This window comes from Podarcis tiliguerta, assembly GCF_965153285.1.
Source record: "Podarcis tiliguerta genome assembly, chromosome: Z".
Taxonomy (NCBI): domain Eukaryota; kingdom Metazoa; phylum Chordata; class Lepidosauria; order Squamata; family Lacertidae; genus Podarcis; species Podarcis tiliguerta.
The window spans coordinates 18,485,406-18,505,878 of NC_139553.1; the positions used below are offsets into that span (position 1 = coordinate 18,485,406).

Consider the following 20,473-nt stretch of genomic DNA (forward strand, 5'->3'; position numbering starts at 1 on the left):
ACAGTGGAATTGACTCCCTCGGAAGGTGGTGGACTCTCCTTCCTAAGAGGTTTTTAAACCGAGTTTGGATGGCCACCTGTCAGGGACTCCTGCATTGCAGGAATTTGGTCTAGATGAGCCTTCCAACCCTACAATTTGATGATATTATATACTATTACAATAATATATTAAAATATATAATATTAATGTATAATACAACACAAGGAATTATTATATAGTTATGTTATAATTACCTCTGCCCTGAAAAAATTGTGTGCATATTTAAAGCAACCATAAGTTAACATAGACCTATCCACAACATATTCTTATTAGTATGTGGGGGGTGATGGGGAAGGCTGTTCCTGATTTCTGTAGGAACCCTGGAAAAGCTCCTGGAACTCCTGAAATCTCACACCACTTAAAGATTGGGGTGGCGTGTAGCACTATATTGAAACCCTGCAGCTTCATCCAAGAATCTTGGGAACTATACTTTACCCCCTGCCCCAGAGCTACAGTTCCCAGCATCCTTAAACTATTCATTCCCGGGATCCTTGGGGGGGGGGGGGTTAGCCATGTGTGTTAAATGTATGATGTGTGTGCTGAGATGGTTTGCACTCAAATATGGACACTTTGAATTGTACAGAGGGACATCTAGTTCAACCCCTGCATTGCAACAGCTTTTGACAGACATGCAAGACAAACGCTGGAAACTCACCAGGCCACGGGTTTGTCTCCAGATAGCACGGAAATGCAATTCTGATTCCCACACTGTCCTGGCCTGCAACTTCCTCTTCCCCAGGGGTGGGTGGGTGTTCTGTTTCTCGCTGCCTTGGCCAGTTCCCCTTTTGTGCCCTGCCTTGCTTGCCAGCTGGCCTTCTTTCCTTTACCCAAGACAAGAGTCTCAGCGTGGCAGAGGGGCTGCTGGGCCACTCCCAGGGTTTTTTTGGGGGAGCCTCTGTTCAGGAGGTGAGTGGAAGTTCATTGCTTTGAGCATGGGAAAAGGGAAGAGGGGAACCACAACCTCTCTCACACATCTTTTTGGAGTGGAGCCGGCCTGGGGAAAGGAGAGGACATGGCTAGTAGCCAAAGGCTTCTTGAGATTTCTATTAGGACAGGTGTGTGGGAATATAGGAACATAGAAGCTGCCTTGTTCTGAGTCAGACCTTTGTTGCCTACACTGATTGGCAGTGGCTCTCCAGGGTTTCAGGCAGGACACATTCCCAGCCCTACTTGGAGAGGCTGCTGGGGATTTAACTTGGAGCCTTCTGCATCTGAAGGCAGCCCTGTATTGGGAAGTTTTTAAATGTTTAATGTTTCATTATGTTTTTATATATGTTGAAAGCCACCCAGAGTGGCTGGGGCAATCCGGTCAGATGGGTGGGGTATGAATAATAATAGTAATAATAGTAGTAATAGTAATAATAATAATAATAATAATAATAATAATACGTGCCTATTTTCATCAGAGAAATGTTGGAGGGTATGCATTGTGTTGCTTTTTGAGTAGTATTTTGAATTTGGCTTCAAGGCTTGTTTATTAAATTTGGAAGGGAGGGAGGCTGTAACTCAGTGGTGAAGCACTGGCTTTGCATGCAGAAAGTCCCAATGGGATCTTAATGTAGGGCTGGGAAACACTCCTTAATTGAAACCATGGAGAGCTGCTGCCAGCCAGTGTTGAAAGCACAGAGCTGGCTGAGCCTAATTCTGAGTGTGGTAGCTTCCTATATTCCTGTTTTATTCAAAACTGAGGACTAGAATCTTAAGTTGGTTTTAGGGGAAAGACTGCAACTCAGGTGGGAAAGCACCTGCTTTGCATGTAGAACAAGAGACGCAGTCAGTGCAGATGGACTAAAATAGATGAACCAATTCAGTCTGTGTAAGGCAGCTTCCTATGTTCCTATTTAATTTAGCCTTTTGTTCAGAACCATGAGGACCAATATTTTACTGTGTGTTGAAAGAAGCAGCCACTGCTCACTGGCAGAACACCTGCTTTGCATGCAGAAAGTCCTAGGCTCAATCCAGATCAAGCTTGGAAAGACTCCTCCGCCTGAAAAACTAGAGAGTATGATTCAGTATAAGGCAGCTTCTTGTGTTGCATAAATAGGCATTAAATATGACAATAAAAAATAGAATCCTCCTCTACATTCATCACCATAGCAGGGATACCAAACTCTAAAAGTGATCTCTGTTTGCTTTTTTCCTTATGGAACAGTTTAATAGATTTCACCCTAGAAATGCTCAGTTAATAATGGGAAGGGGTGGGTAGTGGGGAATTCTGAGTAGGAGTCTGAGGATGGGGGATTTGATTCTGAAACAATTAAAAAAAGCACTTCTCTGAAGCGTGAAATGCAGTTCACCAGACAAGTCATAGATACAAAAAGGTAGAGATCAAGATAAAGTGTGCATAAAAATGCATATAAGTGTGCATAAAAACAGAATGATGCACAGAAATGTGTCATATTTGGGGAAATTGCTTTGCAAACATGTCTGTGTGGTAGGCCAAATTGCCTGCAAAGCACGTGCATATTAAGAGAAAGTTGCACTAAGAACATAGGAAGAGCCTGCTGGATCAGGCCAATGGCCTATGTAGCCTAACACCCTGCCTTTACAGTGGCCAACCAGATGCTCCAAAATGAAACCGGCAAAACGCTGGTGAATTCTCACAGAAACTTAAAATATAACAAACTGGAAATGTGAAGAATGGAAGTCAGGAAAACACCTGAAAGTGGGAAAAGCTAAAATTGCCAGATTTAGAAATACTGAGTCAGGAGAGGGAGAAGGATGTCCTTTGTGTCATAAGGCCACCTTTGAGGTCAGAAGCAATTAGGGGAAGTTTCCTGCTTGCTCTTTCTCTGTCTGCTGTTTTCTCCAAACACGCAAATCTAAACCAGGGTGTGGGTGACACATCTTGTGGTTGTTCCTGATCTGTAGGTAAGGAAGCTGAAGCAGAAAAGGGCCAGGCTGAGGGTGTCCCACTCTGCAGAGGGAAGCCCTCTCTCTGTTTTAGGAGTTGTGTGTTTGTTTTGCTTAATAATAATAATAATAATAATAATAATAATAATTTTATTAAAGATTTTCATGGTTCACAAAAATGTGCATTGTCTTTTTTCAAGTCATATAGTCCTTTTTTACATTTGATGTGAGACATTATACATATAAAATAAATAGAGATCCTACTCAAGTGACACTGGCATAAAACCCACAAACATACTAAATATTACTATAGCTGCTAGGCTGGAGAACAAGAGCCAGAGAGGTGTGTATGAACTGAGCTGGAAGCAGATTGGAAGCTGGAGACACTGCTTGCTCCGTGCTTGCTCCAAAACTGTGACTAATGGACCCCCAAGTGGAACTTGGCACCTCTGGTCTCTGCTGACCTTCATTCCAACGAAACTGAACCCTGGGTGAGTGCCTGGAACCCTTGGAGTCTCAACGCTACTCAGAAATTGGGGTGGCGTATAACAATATGTTAGTTTTGGCCATAACAGATAGTGAAAAACTACATGTAGATTTAGCAGAAGCTGAATTGCAGCAGAACAGAAATTGAACCGTTTGTGACAAGTACAGAATGGAAACCTTATTTCGCTGACCTTCCAGGGCACATCTCCAGCACTTTTTGAAGAGCAGAAGGCACTCCTTATTTTGCCCTCTGCCATGTCTGAGCCGGATGATGACAATGAAAGCTGCTGGAATAACCTGGAGAACTACCGTGTAAAGCTGATTTCAGTGGTTGACCCATCCAGGATAACCCCTTACCTCCGCCAGTGCAAAGTCATCAACCACGATGATGAGGAACAGATCCTTAACGACCCCAGCCTTGTGATCAGGAAAAGGAAAGCAGGTAAATTTTCAATATCTCACTCACCACTAGCCTTGCACATAGCTCCCCACAAAAAAATATCACAGTAGTTTCCCCCTTACACAGAGCTACTATTTTCAGTGCTGTTAGACTACTGTTTCCTGGATTCTTTGGGGAAAGCCATGTGCTTTAATGGTATGGTGCAGATCTGCCCCTCGTACCATGATCTGACCAGGCTTATTCCACTTGGGACTAGTTTACCTTCAAGATCACCTTACCCCACATGTGCCCACTTGACCACTCAGATTGGCAGAATTGGCACTACCTGTTCCACATTTGTAAGAACTCAGTCATTTACTGTGGCAGCATCTGCACTTTGCAACTCCCTGCCTATTGATAGCAGGCAGGCACCTTTTTTGTACTCATTTCTGTTTTTGCTAAAAACATTTTTTTAGACGAGTCGGTCTAGATGTTTAGAAAGTGGATGTAATTTTTAATCCATTTTAGTATATTTTTGTATGTTTTAAATTTTTATTGATTTTCTTGTTTTATCTTTTTGAAAACTGTTTTGAGGTCTGATTGTTTTTACAATCAAGTGCTGTATAAATTTTATGAAATAAATAAATGAGTAAACCAGGCCAGTGTCAGGAATTTTTTTTTTTTTTTGGGTTCTGAGATACTCACAGCAATCCTGATTTATTTTATTAGGTAGGTGAGGGGATATACGTTACTATACTGTATTCTATCCCCCGCATGTGTGGATTAACAGACAAAGGGATCAGTTTACTGCTTACGTTTAAAAGTGCAGGGCAGAGCAGGGTTTAAATCTCATTTTAGGCAGTTTAATTGAAAGCACAGGAATTAGTCATTAGGCTGATCTCCCCTTTGTTACCCTGTTTATCAAAGAAACAGGTTACAGATTGAAAACTAAGCTTAAAACATATAGTTTACTAGCAGTTAAGCATTTGCTGTTAGTAGCAACAGCATTAAAAGTACATGCAGGTAAAAATACTTGTGTTTACAGCAGAAACAGCTTCAGGCATGTGCCTGATGCTGGAGCAAGTGGAGGTACATCCCCCTTTATGGCTGGTTGAAGGGGCGGGGGGAGAAGGAGCAGCAAATACTTTTTGCTTCTTCTCTCCCAGGAGAGGAGGGAAAATGTACCAATTTCATTTCTATGGTCTGCGTCTGCCTATCACCAATATAGCCCCATGGTCTTAACTCATTCACATGTGAACTAGCTAGAATAGGCATTGTTAGATTTGACTGTGTATCTCCCACACATCCTCTAACCTAGTTTCTGATACCTTAGGCTAAATACCCTTTTCTTCTGTGTTTTTTTCAGGGGTACTCCTTGATATTCTTCAGCGGACAGGTCAGAAGGGCTTCGTGGCCTTTCTTGAGAGCCTGGAGCTCTACTATCCTCAGCTCTACAAGAAAATCACAGGCAACGAGCCCACCCGGGTTTTCTCAATGATTATAGGTGAGTATAGTAAATTTTGCTGGTGGGTTTAAACACCCTTCCCTCGCCTATCCATGACCCCTAATAGGTGAGAGATGCTGAACCCGGCAACCCCAAAATGACATGCTGAGAGTATGGAGTTGATTGAATGCTATTCATGATTTGCAGAGGGTTGGGCTAGATGACCCTTGACTGCCTTTTCCAACTCTACAATTCTATTTCCTCCCCACAGACACGGCTGGGGAGTCCAGCCTGACAGAGCTGCTGATGAGCGAGATCTCCAAGCTCCAGAATGTTGTGCGCGAGGAGCGGCGGAAGCTCCAGGAGACGGGTGTCCTGCTCCGGGCCAAGGAGGATGTCATCAGGGAGATGAGGGTGCGGGACAGCGTCCTGCGCAAGCACCAGGAGCGGGCCCACAAGATGAAGGAGGAGCGTGACAGCCTGAGCCGGGAGCTCAAGTGCTGCAAGGATGAGAACTACGAGCTGGCCATGCGCTATGCTCGGCAGAGTGAGGAGAAGAATGTGGCACTCATGAAGAACCGGGACCTGCAACTGGAGGTTGGTAACCATCTTACGATCTGTGGCAGCTGAGGAGTGGTAGTAGGGTGGAGTAGTTAAAGCAGAGCAGGGAGAAAAGGATTGGTTCTTGAAACGTGGCTCGGGGTGATAGAGAAGAAAGGCATCAATGGGCATCTGCAGGGATTCTTCCAGGCTATGTGACCCTTAGGAGTCCCTCCTAATTTGACAATTCTATGATTCTGTGACCTCAAAAGGTGGCCGACTCGCCTTTGATGGGAAGTTTTAAAACAGAGATCAGATGGCCATCTGTTCAGGATTCATGCTTTTTCCAAAATAAGATTTTATTAAAGATTTTTTTCATAATAAAAAAGATAAAATAAATGAAATAAAAACAGAAAAAGAGAAAGAGAAAATGAAACACAGGGTCCTCTTGCAAAAGTAGTTCTTAACCCTTGCCTCACACAGAAAGTGGCGAAACCTCCCAGCACTTACCTGGGAGCTTTCCTTTCTGCTCCCAGTCTCTTATTCTGGGAGGTCTTCCCTTCCCTACCTCTCACCATCCATTACCTACATGTGTGTGCAATCTTTGGACCCCCAAAACGGCTCAAAGCAGAGGACACCAAAGAAAACAAAAAAAAGTAGAAAAAAGGAAAGAAAGAAAAAGAAGAAGAAGAAAACTGAAAAGGACTTCAAATTTTCTGTTAGTTATGTTATGTAAAAGAATTTATTCAAAAATCTACTCTAGAATGACATCCAACTGATCTACTTTCTGTTGAGCAATATTTCCCCAATCTTCTGACTGAAATGTCTCAAATTAATTCATTTTCCTTTTTACGCAAAGTCCAAAAGGTGCTCTCTAATTTTTGTTGTTAATAAGTGTCAATGGTTTTTCTCTACTCAAACATATCAACTTTGTCTCCAATAACCTCAATAACAATTCCTCCATATTAAACAATAAGTCTTTCCATCTTTGTTCACACAAGAGTCTCTCTGCTGTGTTCATATATTAAAATAGCATTCCGTAGTTCTTCCCTTGCTAGGTATTCATTAATTCGTACCCAGTTCTGTATCTTCCGTTCTCATTTCCTGTTATATTTGCTGGGGTTCTCCATAATGATTTTAAAACGACCCTTCCATTCTTTTCCCAATAAAAAAACCAGAGGTTTGATATCTTTTCCCTCAGAATTTACTCCAAGTTGTACACAAGAGTCCTTTCTCTCTCAGCTCTATCACTGCCGGCTAGGGATGTCTTTACATCTCTGTATCCAAGGTTTTATTTCACTCCCAAAACATCTCAATTCCACCATCTGTCTGGGATTCTTTAGCCAGGATTTCTGTATGGCAGGAGGCTAGACTAGATGACTCTTGGTGGTCCATTCCAGCCCCACAATCCTATTATTCCTTTTCGTCTTTGCTTCCATGGGCTTTGCTTCCCTCTGCTCAGATTGACTGTCTGAGGCACAGCCTGATGAAGGCAGAGGATGACTGCCGCCTGGAGAGGAAGCACACCCTCAAGCTTAAGCACGCCATTGAACAGCGTCCCAGCCACGAGGTGGTGTGGGAGATACAGCGGGAGAAGGAACTGCTCCTGGCTAAGAACAAGGAGCTGGAGAGCACCCTGCAGGTAGGCACAGCGCTAGGTAGGTAGGTAAATGAATGAATGAATGAATGAATGAAAATGACATTTGAAAAGGGAAGGAGAGCCCAGCAGCGGCTAGATCAGACCAAAGAGGGCTCATCATAGCCCATCGTCCTGCTCTCACAGTGGCCAAATGTCCCCGAGAACCTGGGAATCTGGAGGTTCTATAATAACATAAGCAGAGCCCTGCCAGATCAGGCCAATGACGCCCATCCAGCCCAGCATCCAGTCCTCACAGGGGCCATCCAAATGCCCCAATGGGAAACCCCCAAGCAGGACCTGAGTGAAACAGCAACTTTCTGGCTGTTGTTCCCCATCATCCAGTATTCAGAGGTAGAGTGTTCCTGAGCATGAAGGTTCTGCTATCAAAACAGGCCACCGTAAGAAGAACCTAGCAGTTGGCCAGGCCATCATAGCCCAGCATCCTGTCTTGAAGGTGGCCACCAAAATACCTCAGTGGAAGCCTACAAGCAGGACCTGAGCACAGCAGCACTGCTCTCCCCACATGGGATCCCCAGGAACTGTTATTCAGAGGCATTTACTCCTCTAACAAGGGAGGTAAAAGCTTTCTCTAGTCTTCAAGGGCAGCCCCACCTAGAACTAGTTGCAGCAGTCAGTTTGCCCACACCCCTAGGTTACCAAGACAGGGTCAGGAAAGGGTGCAGTCAACTTGGAGGAAACTGCCTTATTCTGATGGTGCCTTTGGACCATCTAGCTCAGTATTGTTGACACTGACTGGCAGCAGGGGTTCCCCAGGGTTCCAGCCAGGGAGATACGATTCCAGTCCTCATGGTTCATAATAAAGGGCTGACTTGAACAGGAATATGGGGTGCTGCCTTATTTTACATTATAACATTTGTGGAAATTGACTGGCAGCAGTTTTTCAGGGTTTCAGGTAAGGAATATTCCAAGCTCTGCTTAGGAATGTCACTGGGTATTGAGCCTGCGACATTCAGCATGCAAGGCAGATGCTCTTCCACTTTACAGAGCTTTAAAAAATAAGATTCTAGTCCTCACGATTCAGAATAAAGGGCTGAATTAGAAATACAGAAAGCTGCCACACACATAGTCTATCTAGGAAACTTCTCCATGCCAGGCAAATACTCTGTTACTGAGAAAGATGGGCCTCACACGTATTTTTCTCTTTCTTCTCCAAGGTCACCAAGACAGGTGGTTCTGAGGAGGAGGACATCTCCATTCAGGCCCTGCAGGCAGAGCGGACACAGATGCTGGGGGAACACCAGAAGCTGGTCAACACCATTTATGACCTGCGCCAGATGCTGCGGCGGACAGAGGACAAGTGGGATAAAGTAGGTGGCTGGCTGGGGGCCCCTTTCTGGGGGTGTGGGGTATGTGTGTGCGGAGAGGAATGAGGAAGCACATGATTTGATACTACAGGTGCCACATAATACCTGTTCCACATTTGCATGAACTCCATCTTTAATGTAGCAGCTTCAGACATGTGTCAGAAGCTATCTTGCTGCATTTCTACCCAAAAATATTTTTACATGCATTTCTTATTGTTGTTGCATAGGATAATGCATGGCTGTGTCCTCAGATAAGTAAGTAAAGCATTTATTTCATTGCAGGAGGGATAAAAGGGGGTCAGCTGCTTCATGCAGCTGAACTGTATAAATGAGGTTTAATAGCCCATTCCTATGCTTCACTAATCTGTCTGAGAATCAAATTCTGCTAGGGGGCTTTCTCCTGTCAGAAAGTATATGCTTGCCCCATGCTTTTGAATATGGGCTTGCATCCATTTCCCTCTGATTTTAACCCACACATGTGGGGTGCCAGAGGATTAAATATAATTAATATATTTTCTTACCAATTGCCATCATCTAAATAACAGCATTTAAATACATATATGGACAGATTTTATCCTGAAATATGCATTTCAAAACACATTCTGTTACATTTCCGCCCCGCCCCCCATAATGCTCCAGAATATGGGGAAGTGCAAAATGCAAATGATATTTAATGTCCCAATCCACATATTATTCTGGTGTCTGTGTGCAAATTCATAAAGTTGTAGAGTTGAGAGGGACTTCACAGGGTCATCTAGTCCTACCCTTTGCAATGCAGGGATTCCAACTGAAGACTCCAAGACAGGTTGCCATCCAACCTCTGTGGCACAGGAGAAATCTCTATTGCTGGCCTTCCAATGCCTTCTGTGCTTGTGTTGGCAGCTTGTGGGAGAGAAGGAGATGCTGGAGCTGAAGTGTGCATCCCTGCAAAACGATGCCCAGATATACCAGGACCGCATTGAGGTCATCCTGAAACAGATGGAGGAGGTGGCTTCTGAAAGAGATCAGGTAGGGGCTGCCAGGGCAATGTCCCCTTGCACCTCCCCACTCAAAAAATGGCCAAGTACCCGTAAGAAGCTACGAATCACTATACACTGCCTCTGGGCCTGGAGGTTCCATAAGAACGTAAGCAGAGCCTGCTAGATCAGGCCAAAGGGGCCCACCTATTTCAGCCTCCTGTCCTCACAGTGCCAGCCAGATGCCCCAAAGGGAACCCTAGAAGTAGGACCTGAGCACAAAGCCCTCTCCTCTCCTGTGGCTTCTAGCAACTGGTATTCTGCCCCCAAATGAACAATAGTAATTGTAAGTCTTTTAACATTGTTTTTGATGTATTTTGGATTGTTGTAACCCACCTTGGGACCTTAGGCATAAGGACAGGTAATCAATTAAAATAACGTTAATAAAAATTAAGGAAAGAATATTTTACTGCATTTTTCACTCAGCTGGTCTCCTTTTTGAGGAAGGGCGTAATAATAATGTTTCATGCCACCCCAATCTCTGAGTGGTATGAGATTCCAGGGGTTTCAGGTGCATTTACCAGGGTCTGTTTTTCCTTTTGGCCAGTGAGGCACAGTGGAGACTGTGGTGTTTTTAGGATATACAGTGGTACCTCGGGTTACATACGCTTCAGGTTACATATGCTTCAGGTTACAGACTCTGCTAACCCAGAAATATTGCTTCAGGTTAAGAACTTTGCTTCAGGATGAGAACAGAAATCGTGCTCCGGCGGCGTGGCAGCAACAGAAGGCCCCATTAGCTAAAGTGGTGCTTCAGGTTAAGAACAGTTTCAGGTTAAGTACGGACCTCTGGAGGTTAAGTACGGACTTAACCTGAGGTACCACTGTATTGGTTTTTTATACATATATACAACCTGGGTTTAGATGGAGAGAGTTCAGAGTAGTCACATTCCTAACTCATAAGAATAATTAAAAAAATTATAATCATAATCTTCTCCCCACCCACCCACACCTTGCTAGGCCCTCCTGAACCAAGAGGGATTCCACAAGCAGTTCTCCAAGAGCCTGATGGACAAGGATCTCTACCGGAAGCAGATTCGGGAGCTGGGCGAGAGATGCGATGAGCTGCAGCTGCAGCTCTTCCAGAAAGAGGGGCAGCTGCTCAGCACTGAAGCCAAGTTGAAGAGGCTGCACCTTGACCCTTCGGCACTGGTAGGCTAACTCTTCCAGGTGCTGCCTCTGGTTGGCCTGTTCCCTTCCACCATGTTAAGAGGAGGCAGAAATGCTTCTGAATATACCAGTTGCTAGAAACCGCAGGGGGGACGCGGGTGGCGCTGTGGGTTAAAGCCTCAGCGCCTAGGGCTTGCCGATCGAAAGGTCGATGGTTCGAATCCCCGCGGCGGGGTGCGCTCCCGTTGTTCGGTCCCAGCGCCTGCCAACCTAGCAGTTCGAAAGCACTCTCGGGTGCAAGTAGATAAATAGGGACCGCTTACTAGCGGGAAGGTAAACAGCATTTCCGTGTGCCAGAGCAGCGATGTCATGCTGGCCACGTGACCCGGAAGTTTCTGCGGACAGCGCTGGCCCCCGGCCTCTTGAGTGAGATGGGCGCACAACCCTAGAGTCTGTCAAGACTGGCCCGTACGGGCAGGGGCACATTTACCTTTACCTTTTTAAAAACCGCAGGTGGAGGAGAAAATGTTCTTGTGCTCAAATCCTGCCTGCAGTTTTCCCATAATGGGCATCTGGTTGGCTACTGTGAAGACAGGATGCTGGAATAGGTAACCACACTGGCCTGTTCCAACAGGCTTTTCCTAAGGAGGTACTGTATCTCGAGGTAGCAGAACCTCCTTGCCCATGGGCAGTCTGCCTCCGAGTACCAGTTGCTGGGAATTGCAGGCAAGGAGAGTTACTGTAACACTTGGGTCCTTCTTGCGGCTTTGCCACAATAGGTACCTGGTTGGCCACTGTTTGAACAATATGCTGGACTAGATGGACACCTTTTCATCTGATTCAGCACCCAGGTGTTTATTATGTTCTTCCTCCAACTGTTGGGTATCTCAAGTGGGTAGAGTGTTGTTGTTGCCCTCAGGTCCTAGAATCATGGAACTGTAGAATTGGAAGGGACCCCAAGGGTTATCTAGTTCAACCCCACTTGTGGGCTTCGCTTAATAGGCATCTGGCTGACTACTGTGAGAACAAGATGCTGGACCACATGAGCCTTTGGTCTGATCCAGCAGGCTGTTCATGTCGATGTCATTAAAAGGGCTCTACACAAATTAATGGAGAACAATGGTTGCTGGCCATGATAGCTGTGCTCTACTTCCACTATCGGAGGCAGAATGCCTCTAGGTGCCAGTTGCTTGGAAGTGCCAGTGGATGTGCTGCTGTTGCACCCATGTCTTTCTGCTTCCAGCCTGACACGTGAACCACTACTCCAAACCCTAAGAATGCTTGAAAATGTACCGTACTTCAGAGTAACTATTCATTGAATTAGGCCCTGGAGTGCAATTTATCACATTCCTCTGATGCGCTGGCTGCATCCTCTCCTGCTCTTCATGTCTCAGTAACCTGGATTGTTGGGGAATTGACTGCTGCAATCTTCTTCTTTCTTCCTTGGCGATCACTCATAGCCGAGTAAGATTGTCTTCCATGAACATGGTCTTAGCAGTGAGTCTGTAAGTGACTGTGGAGGCCAATGTGCCCTATGTGGCCCTTGAGGACTGCACAGAGAGTTCCAATGGCACAGCCTGCAGCCATTGAGAGACATATGGGGGTACTCAGATTCTGCCTCGGTGCCCCTTTCTTCCTTCCCTGTCTACTAACCCCTCACCAAGGCTGCAACCTCATGCTTAGGTCTGGCCCACGCATGAAGCAGGGTGAAACAGGTGCCTCAGGCAGCAAGGTGGTGTTCCATAGATACCTCACCTACTCAATTGCCTCCTCTGCCTTCATCGCTGGAAGAGAAGCAGTGCTAGCATTGGCATTGGCAATTTCTAGTGAGATCCCATGGAGTGTGAGCGTTGTCATGAGAATTTGCCAGAAATCAGTGCCTATGCCAGTGCTACTAGATAGTGCAGTGGGTAGTGCAGTGGCAGTGTTGGCAGAAGTGAGTGGCTTGGCAGTGGTGCTGGTGGTGTGGCAGCCAACTGGGATGCGTCACACTTGTTCATGCTGTACTTTCTCTGGAAATGTGCACACATGTGTGTAATTTAATTCTTCGCACTTTCTAACTTTTTACAATGATCTTGCAATTCCAGACTTCAGATTTCGAAGAATCCTCCAGGAGCTCCCAAGAAGTGAGTTGTGATCAACGTTCTTGGCTCAGTGCCTCTGCTGTTCTGATGTCATTTGTCTGCTTCATTTGGGGCTGAGGGTCAGGGTCCGGGGTCCGGTTAGCACATAACCTTTAACTGACTTAGGTGGAAAACCTCCAGCCCACCAAGCCTAAATATTTGGCCAACAAAATGGTTTGGGCAGATGCCTTCTGTTTCAACTTTCCAACGCCTGCTGAAAACTTTTGCATTCCATCAGGCTTATGCAGGGAATGAAGAATACATCTTTTTTTCTGATTTTAACCTATTTTATGCATGGTTTTATGTATAAATGTTGTACATTTTTTCTGAATAGCTGTATATATTTTTTATCAATCAATAAATATAAACCAATAAATGAAATTATGCCCACTTGTCCATCACCTGACATCAAGTGGAGGACGTGGTGCCAAATTCAAAAGACAGGGTAAGCTCATTTCCTTTTCTGTCAACAAAATCCAGACTAGGAGCCCCCTTAACGAGGCATGTGGCCGACCACTGTGAGAACAGAATACTGGACTAGATGGAGCCCCCTTTGGCGTGATCCAGCTGCAGGGCCCTTCTCATGGAAGTCTTTTGTAAGCACAGAACTTAAGTGCCCAGGGGAAATCTAGTTCTGAATACCAGTTGCTGGGAATCACAAGAGGGAGAGTTGCTATTGTACTTGTGTCTTGCTTGGGGTTTTTCCATAATGGGCTACTGGTTGGCCACTTTGAGGACAGAAGGCTGGAGTCCCCTTTGGCCTGTTCCAGTTGTAGTATTAAATTCCTCTGATTCCTAAATGGAGCTTCCATGGACAGTCAGTATATCCTAGAATGGTGGCAATAAACAACTATTTTACTTTTAAAAGACAACTGAAGGCGGCCCTGTTTAGGGAAGTTTTTAATGTCTGACGCTGTATTGCTTTTAATATTCGGTTGGAAGCCGCCCAGAGTGGCTGCGGAAACCCAGCCAGATGGGCGGGGCCTAAATAAATTATTATTATTATTATTATTATTATTATTATTATTATTATTATCATCATCATCTTTGGGATGTCTGTTTGGCAATGTGAGACCATTATGCTGGATTAGATAGGCCCCCTTTGGCCTCCTCCAGCAGTCAGAGTCTTCTGAAGGTTACAGTTTTGTTGCTGTTGGGCAAAAAAATGATGTCCTGAGCTGCAATGGGATTATTAGTAGCAAGGATTTCTTCAAGGGATTTTTTTTTTTTTGTATGTATGTCACTGATTAGCTGGGGGTCCTTGTGCTGAAGTTCTGTGAAAATGTGCCTGATTCTGATTGCTTTTGTTTTCTGTTTTCCTTCATGGGTAAAGAATAAATCAGTGTTGATCATTTGCAAACAGAGGCTCTTATTTCCCATTATTTCCCAAAAAAGGATTTTGTAGAATTGGAAAAGGTTCACAGAATGACAACCAAAATAATCAAGGGATGGAATGACTTGTCTATCAAGAAAGGTTGAAGCATTCGGGACTTTTTAGTTTAGAGAACACAGGGACATCCAAAGAAGCTGAATATTGGAAGATTCAGGACAGATAAAATAAAGTCCTTCTTAGTTAAACTGTGGAACTCGCTTCTCCAGGAGGCAAGGATGGCCACCAATTTGGACGGCTTTAAAAGAGGATTGTGCAAATTCATGGAGGAGAGGGCTGTACTTTGCCATTCATGGTTGGAGGCAGTAATGCTTCTGAATAGCAATTGCTGAAAACCACAGGAGGAGAGAGCTCTTCTGCTCAAATCCTAGTTGCTGGTTTCTTTTTGGCATCTCATTGGCCACTGTGACAACAGGATGCTGGGCTAGATGGGCCAGTGACCTGATCCAGCAGGCTCTTATGTTAACTCTCTTTCTCCTTTCCTTGCATGAAGCTTCCTTCCCATGGAAACCCGGATGAAGACATCAAAGGTGCAAACAAAGGCAAGTTCTTCCAGGTTCTGCTGGTCTTGCTCTCTACTGCTTAGGTTGCTTCTGGTATCCCACTTCAGAAATGCTTCTCAGCCAGGGCTTGCAAAAATAATTTGGGCCTACAGTGCCAGCAGCCTGCATTTGCAACTCAACAGTTTTAACCAAGGATACCTTTTTCTGTAGCCATATCTGCCACAGTTGGAGACACATAGCAATGCTTCTAAATACCAGGTGCTGGAAACCACAAGAGGGGAGAATTGCTTTTGCACTAGGGTCCTGCTTGGGTTCCCACAATGGGCATCTGCTTGGCCACTGTGAGAACAGGAAGCTGGACTAGAAGAATCCCCTTTGGTCTGATCCAGCAAGGCTTTTCTTCTGTTCTTATGACTGCATTGTTCCTACACTCCTGTCTTGCTTAGGTGGGCATCTGGTTGTTTACTGGGTAAAAGAGACTGGGCTGGATGAGTCTCTGGTCTGTTTAGCAGCCAGGATCTTAATATTCATAAGTGGGCAATGCAATGGCTTTACATATGCCTATCTTGCACCAGAAATCCCTGGATGCACGTTGGTACACTAGGCCTTACATTCTAAACAGTAGGTAATAGTTGGGCAATAAAATTAACCCTTTTCCTTCTCTCTCTCTTTCTCTATCTCTCTGCAGAATTGTCCAACCAGGAATTCAGCAAAATCCAGCTTCTTCCATCCCCAGGGGTATTTTATATCTTTATTTATATAATACACTTATATACCACATAAGGCTGTTTACAGAATTACACATACAATATATACTGTGTGAGTTTTAATCTGTTTTGAGACTATTGCTGTTTTAGCTTTTCAAAAATCTTAAATTATTGCTGTTAATTTTCCTTAGTGACACTATTACACGCCACTCCAGTCTCCACAGCAATATAAAATTCCAGGGCTCCAGGCATTTACCACCTGCACACCCATCAGGGATTCCAAGATGCTTGCCAGATGCCAAATTCTGGGCATGCATCTAACACAGATCACCTTTCCTGATGCTCCACACTGTAGCCTACCTTGAGTTCAGCTCTAGCTGTGGAGGAGCCTTCCATGCAAATTAGCAGAGTAGCATGACTGAAATTAACCAGGCCCCAATTCTGCTTTGCGTTTCCAGGAAAGCAGTCCACTCGATGGGGATGTGGCAGAGAAGGGGCGCCGGCGAATGAAGGACAGTTTTGAGCATTACCGGAGGTAAAGCACACATGCCTCATATGCTTGCCTAATGCAGACCCATCCCCATGTTGCTGCTACAAAGTGCAGGAAGGAGAAGAGCCTGACTGCTGAATCAGGCTATTTAATCCAGCATCCTGTCCTCACAATGGCTGACCAGATGCCCCAACAGGAATTATGCAAGCAGGATTTGATGGTGATGATGATGATGTTGATGATAATTTTATTTGTATGCTACCCATCTGAGTGGGTTGCCCCAGGCACTCTGTGTGGCTCCCAACAGAATATTAAAAACACGATAAAACATCAAACATTAAAAACTTCCCTAAACAGGGTGACCTTCAGATGTCTTCACAAGAGCATTCTCTCCCCCTGCCCTGTGTTTTCCAGCAACTGGGATTCAGAGGCATTGCTGCCTCCAGTAGTGGAGGCAAAGCATAGTAATTGTGGCTCCTTGCCATGAATAGTCTTATTCTTTGGTCTTCCTCAATCTATTTGGCAGACTTGTGAGAAATGAGATGAGGTGACCTCTGGGAATGGTTAGTAATAATCAGGCTGCTGTGATTAATTATGGACTTCTATTTATAATTGCAGGGGCTTAGGCTAGATGATCCTTGGGGTCCCTTCCAACTCTATGCTTCTATGAATTCGTGGAGAATAAGGCTATCAACAGTTATTGACCTCAACTGATGGAGACAGTAATGCTTCTAAATACCCCCAAATTCATGGGAATCCCAGAACTTGCTGCACTTAGATCCTATTTCCAGGCTTCTCATTGAAGCACCAGTTGGCCACTGTGAGGAAAGGATGCTGGACTAGAAGGGCAAGTGACTTGATCCAGCTTCAGCCCAGCTCCCCTGGTGTTCTGGAATAATAGAACTATAGAGCTGGAAGGGACCTCAGGACCATTTAATCTAACCCAATGCAATGCAGGAATTGCAACTAAAGCATCCCTGGCAGATGGCTATCCAACCTCTGCTTTAAAACCTCCAACTAAGGTGAGTCCAGCACCTTCCTTAGACTGAAGGACTGTGGGCACTCTTGCCTCCAAAGGTGGGTTAGGACACCACACCCCCTTCAGGGTTTGTTGGGTTCCAACTCCCATCAGCCATCACAGAGATGATGGGAACTGTGGTTCAGCAACATCTGAGGCGCAACAAGTCCCCATCCCCCACACTTTAAACCACTTTGGACCTTAACTTTGCAGAAAGAGGGCCCTGAGGAGAGCCCAGAAGGGCAAATACTACACCGTGGACTGGGAGAACACATCAGGCAGTGACAACACAGACACTGAAGGCTCCTGAGGGTGTGTGCTCTGCAGAAAAAGAAATTGTGGATCCTGGAGGGCCTGTCTTGGACACAACCCAGTCAACAACAAGGTTTCTAGTTCCCAAGGGACACAGGGCATTCATAGGTGACTTTTTATGAACTGTTAACCTGATTCACTTGTAGGAAGATTAGATACTAGCTCTTTAGTGAGCTTTCACTTTGATTTGTTTGTGGGGAGGTTAAATGTTGTGTCAAAGCCAAGAATGATCATGTCACACTTTCCACACACTACATTTGCCTTGTAGCAAAAAGTCCAGTCTTTTTGGGGAAGTGGGTGTGATCTGCAAGAGCTCCAAATCAGCTTTCATTTGCATCATCTGAATTTGCTGGTACATAACTGAAACCCCACCACAGAAAGTTGGACCCAAGATGTGTGGAATATAGCACTTATGGAACACAACTCACCATCAGAGGGTCATAAGAGGAATTAAAAAGGAAGATGGGTTTGTATGGTCTCGATTTAAATCTTTTATTAACAACAGTACAGAGATTTCCCTTCTGCCAGTACGGAGAAATTATCCCTTCCCACAGCAGCCAGTATGGAGAAATTATCTAAATGTTCTAGATGAGAACTTAACCTGTAATGTAAGAGATTTTACAAGCCTGCTTGAATGCCATGTGAATTACTGCATTCAAGACAACATCTGTGCATGCTTTAAAATTTAATAAAGATTAATTTTTAAAATTATTTTTTAAAAAAAAAAAAAACATCTGGACATGCATTTGTCCTGGAAGACTTGGTAATTGCTTTAACATTTTTCAATACAGTTTGTAAAAAACCTTGAAACTCACCTGAAAATGATGATGGCCTGACAGCATTGTTGGGCCTACACTTGGTGACAGCACACCACAAAAGGGACTGTGCACCAGAAGGCTCACCCAGGCATCACAACCTTCAGGAGAGATAGCCCAAGGCAGGAGCAATCATAGTAAAATATGGTTAAATCTGATCCCTACCTAAGCTTGCCACATTCTTCTGCTTTAGCCCTGCTGTACTGTTGGTTCATGGCTGTCATTCAATTGTGCTGAGTTCACTGCTTTGGATAATTGTCACTCTTTGAAAGTCACCCTGGGAAGGACAATGCAGAAGGATTACATTGGAAAAGGTTCAAATTAATAACATCAATATAGTACGTGGAGCTTGCCTATAGGTAAAGTAACTTCCCATACACAAACCATTCAGAAGAATTTGGTTTTTTAATTGATATACAGATCAATCTTGTCAAATAAGTACAATAAAATGAACTTAACATTTCCTTTCTGTTTGACTTTGGAAACTGTCAGTTAAACTCTACTTATTGTCTGTATAAATATGGATTGTGGCTTCGAGTATGAAACTGTGGGTTTGAGGGGGCAGTCTAGATGAAGCCCTGAGGCCCCTTCCAATTCTTTGGGTTCTGTGCATGGTGAGAGTTGGAATTTAATACAGGAGGCTGCTGAACTGTCAGATAAGTTTCTTTGTAACTTAATGACCTTAGCTGGCCACTTCAGTGTCCTCAATAACAATCCAAAAGAATAAGCTCCATTTCCAGAGCTACAACCAAGTGATAGGGCTCTCTAGTGACCTTGCTAAGCCTGGCAGGACAGCTTATTCTATGGCATTAATTCCTTCATGCACAAAGTAGACTTAAGCATTTGGTTATACGAGGCTGGTTATTTTAAAAATCTGCTCTGAATCTTCCAAGGTTCAGCTTCATGGGATGAAAGGTCAAGGGTTTGTTTGTGCCCACAGATATCCTATATTCTGAGCATGACCACACCTATTGATGGGGCAACTCTGCCAAAACCAAGAAAGGTAGAAATCCCTATGCTCATTTCAAAATCCCTATGCTCATTTCAAAATCAGACAGCATGGTGAGCAACAGGGGTGCCAACTTGAATAAAATAATTTTTTGGGGGGGCACACATGACGTGCTGCACGGACACCATTTGAATGGCAATGCCCATCAACTTGGGGGGGGGGGTAGCCCATTCAAATATTTTTTTGGGCAGGCCACAGATCCGGTCCTCAGCCCCTAGGAGTTGGCTCCTATGGTGAGCAACTTGCTCCTTTGGCCACCAAGAAGTATAGGATTTGGCGTTACTCTGCACACCAGCACTCATATATATGAGCCCCAGATTTACAAGAGACCCCAATTCAGAGGTGGGAGAGAACTCTTGTTGCGGGAACCATGGAGAAAAGCAGCTTTGCACTCAAAGGAGCCTGAACTGGAGTGTTGCATGGGATTGGACTCTAGATGAACCTCTGGGGTACCTTCCAACTCTGCAATTCTGTATTTTCTGCTTTGTAGCAAGGCAGGGGGCGGTACCCTGCCACCCACTAATCAAATGCACCATATTTTTTTAATGGAAAAGAGGTTGTAGCTCAGTGGGAGAGCACCTGCTTTGCACATAGAAGGCCCTCAGGTTCAATCTCCAGCAGCATCACCAGGTGGAGCTGGGAATAAATCCTCTGCCTGAAACCCTGGACAGCTCCTGCTCCTGGGCTCCTGCTCCTGGGCAGCATATACATTTAATAAATCATCATCACCAGTGTGGGCAATATTAAGCTAGAGGGGCCAGTATTCTGACTAGGTAGAAGGCATTTTCTTATGCTGATGTTTAATTCAGCCCTTTATTCACTATGAGGACTAGATCCTTGGTTTGTTCTTTCATGAAGTGCCACAGCTTAGCAGTAGTGAAGGTCCCAGGTTCAGCCCTTGCCAGTCAGTACAGGCAATGCTGAGCCAAGGGTATGACTCACTCTAAGGCCGTCCCTATGTACCTACTTTTTTGCAGCCCTTAACAGAACAGAACTGTGAGGACTAGGCTCTTGCTATATTTTGGGTGGATGGGTATGGCAGCATCTCCAAGTAAAACTGGAAAATACCCTTATCTTAAACCCTGAAGAGATGCTGCCAGTCAGAGTAGACAATACTGAGCTAGGTAGATCAACGGTCTGGCTTGCTCAAAGGTGGATTCCTATTTAACTGAGCCCTTTGTTCAGAACGATGAGGACTAGAATCTTGCTTTATTCCGCAATAGCATCTCTACCTAGGGCTGGGGAAGGCCCCGGAGTCCGAAATCCAAGACAGCT

General features: G+C 44.7%; 1 protein-coding gene and 1 long non-coding RNA gene across 2 annotated transcripts; one reads left to right on the top strand and one right to left on the bottom strand.

The window, feature by feature from the left end:
• The first annotated feature begins 832 nt into the window (after positions 1-832).
• CARD9 (caspase recruitment domain family member 9) lies at positions 833-18,653 on the top strand. The gene is made up of 13 exons (XM_083423788.1): positions 833-945; positions 3,577-3,820; positions 5,124-5,261; positions 5,473-5,798; positions 7,204-7,383; positions 8,556-8,708; positions 9,588-9,713; positions 10,682-10,873; positions 12,919-12,957; positions 14,838-14,886; positions 15,536-15,585; positions 16,013-16,089; positions 17,276-18,653. The coding sequence occupies exons 2-13, from the start codon at positions 3,634-3,636 to the stop codon at positions 17,370-17,372; spliced, it is 1,614 nt and encodes a 537-aa protein (XP_083279914.1). The 5' UTR covers positions 833-945; positions 3,577-3,633; the 3' UTR covers positions 17,373-18,653.
• LOC310669707 lies at positions 17,842-20,392 on the bottom strand. Its single transcript, XR_014507291.1, has 2 exons — positions 20,166-20,392; positions 17,842-18,466 (listed from the first exon to the last, which is right to left on the bottom strand). It is a non-coding gene; the product is annotated as an uncharacterized lncRNA (long non-coding RNA).
• Positions 20,393-20,473: the final 81 nt, after the last annotated feature.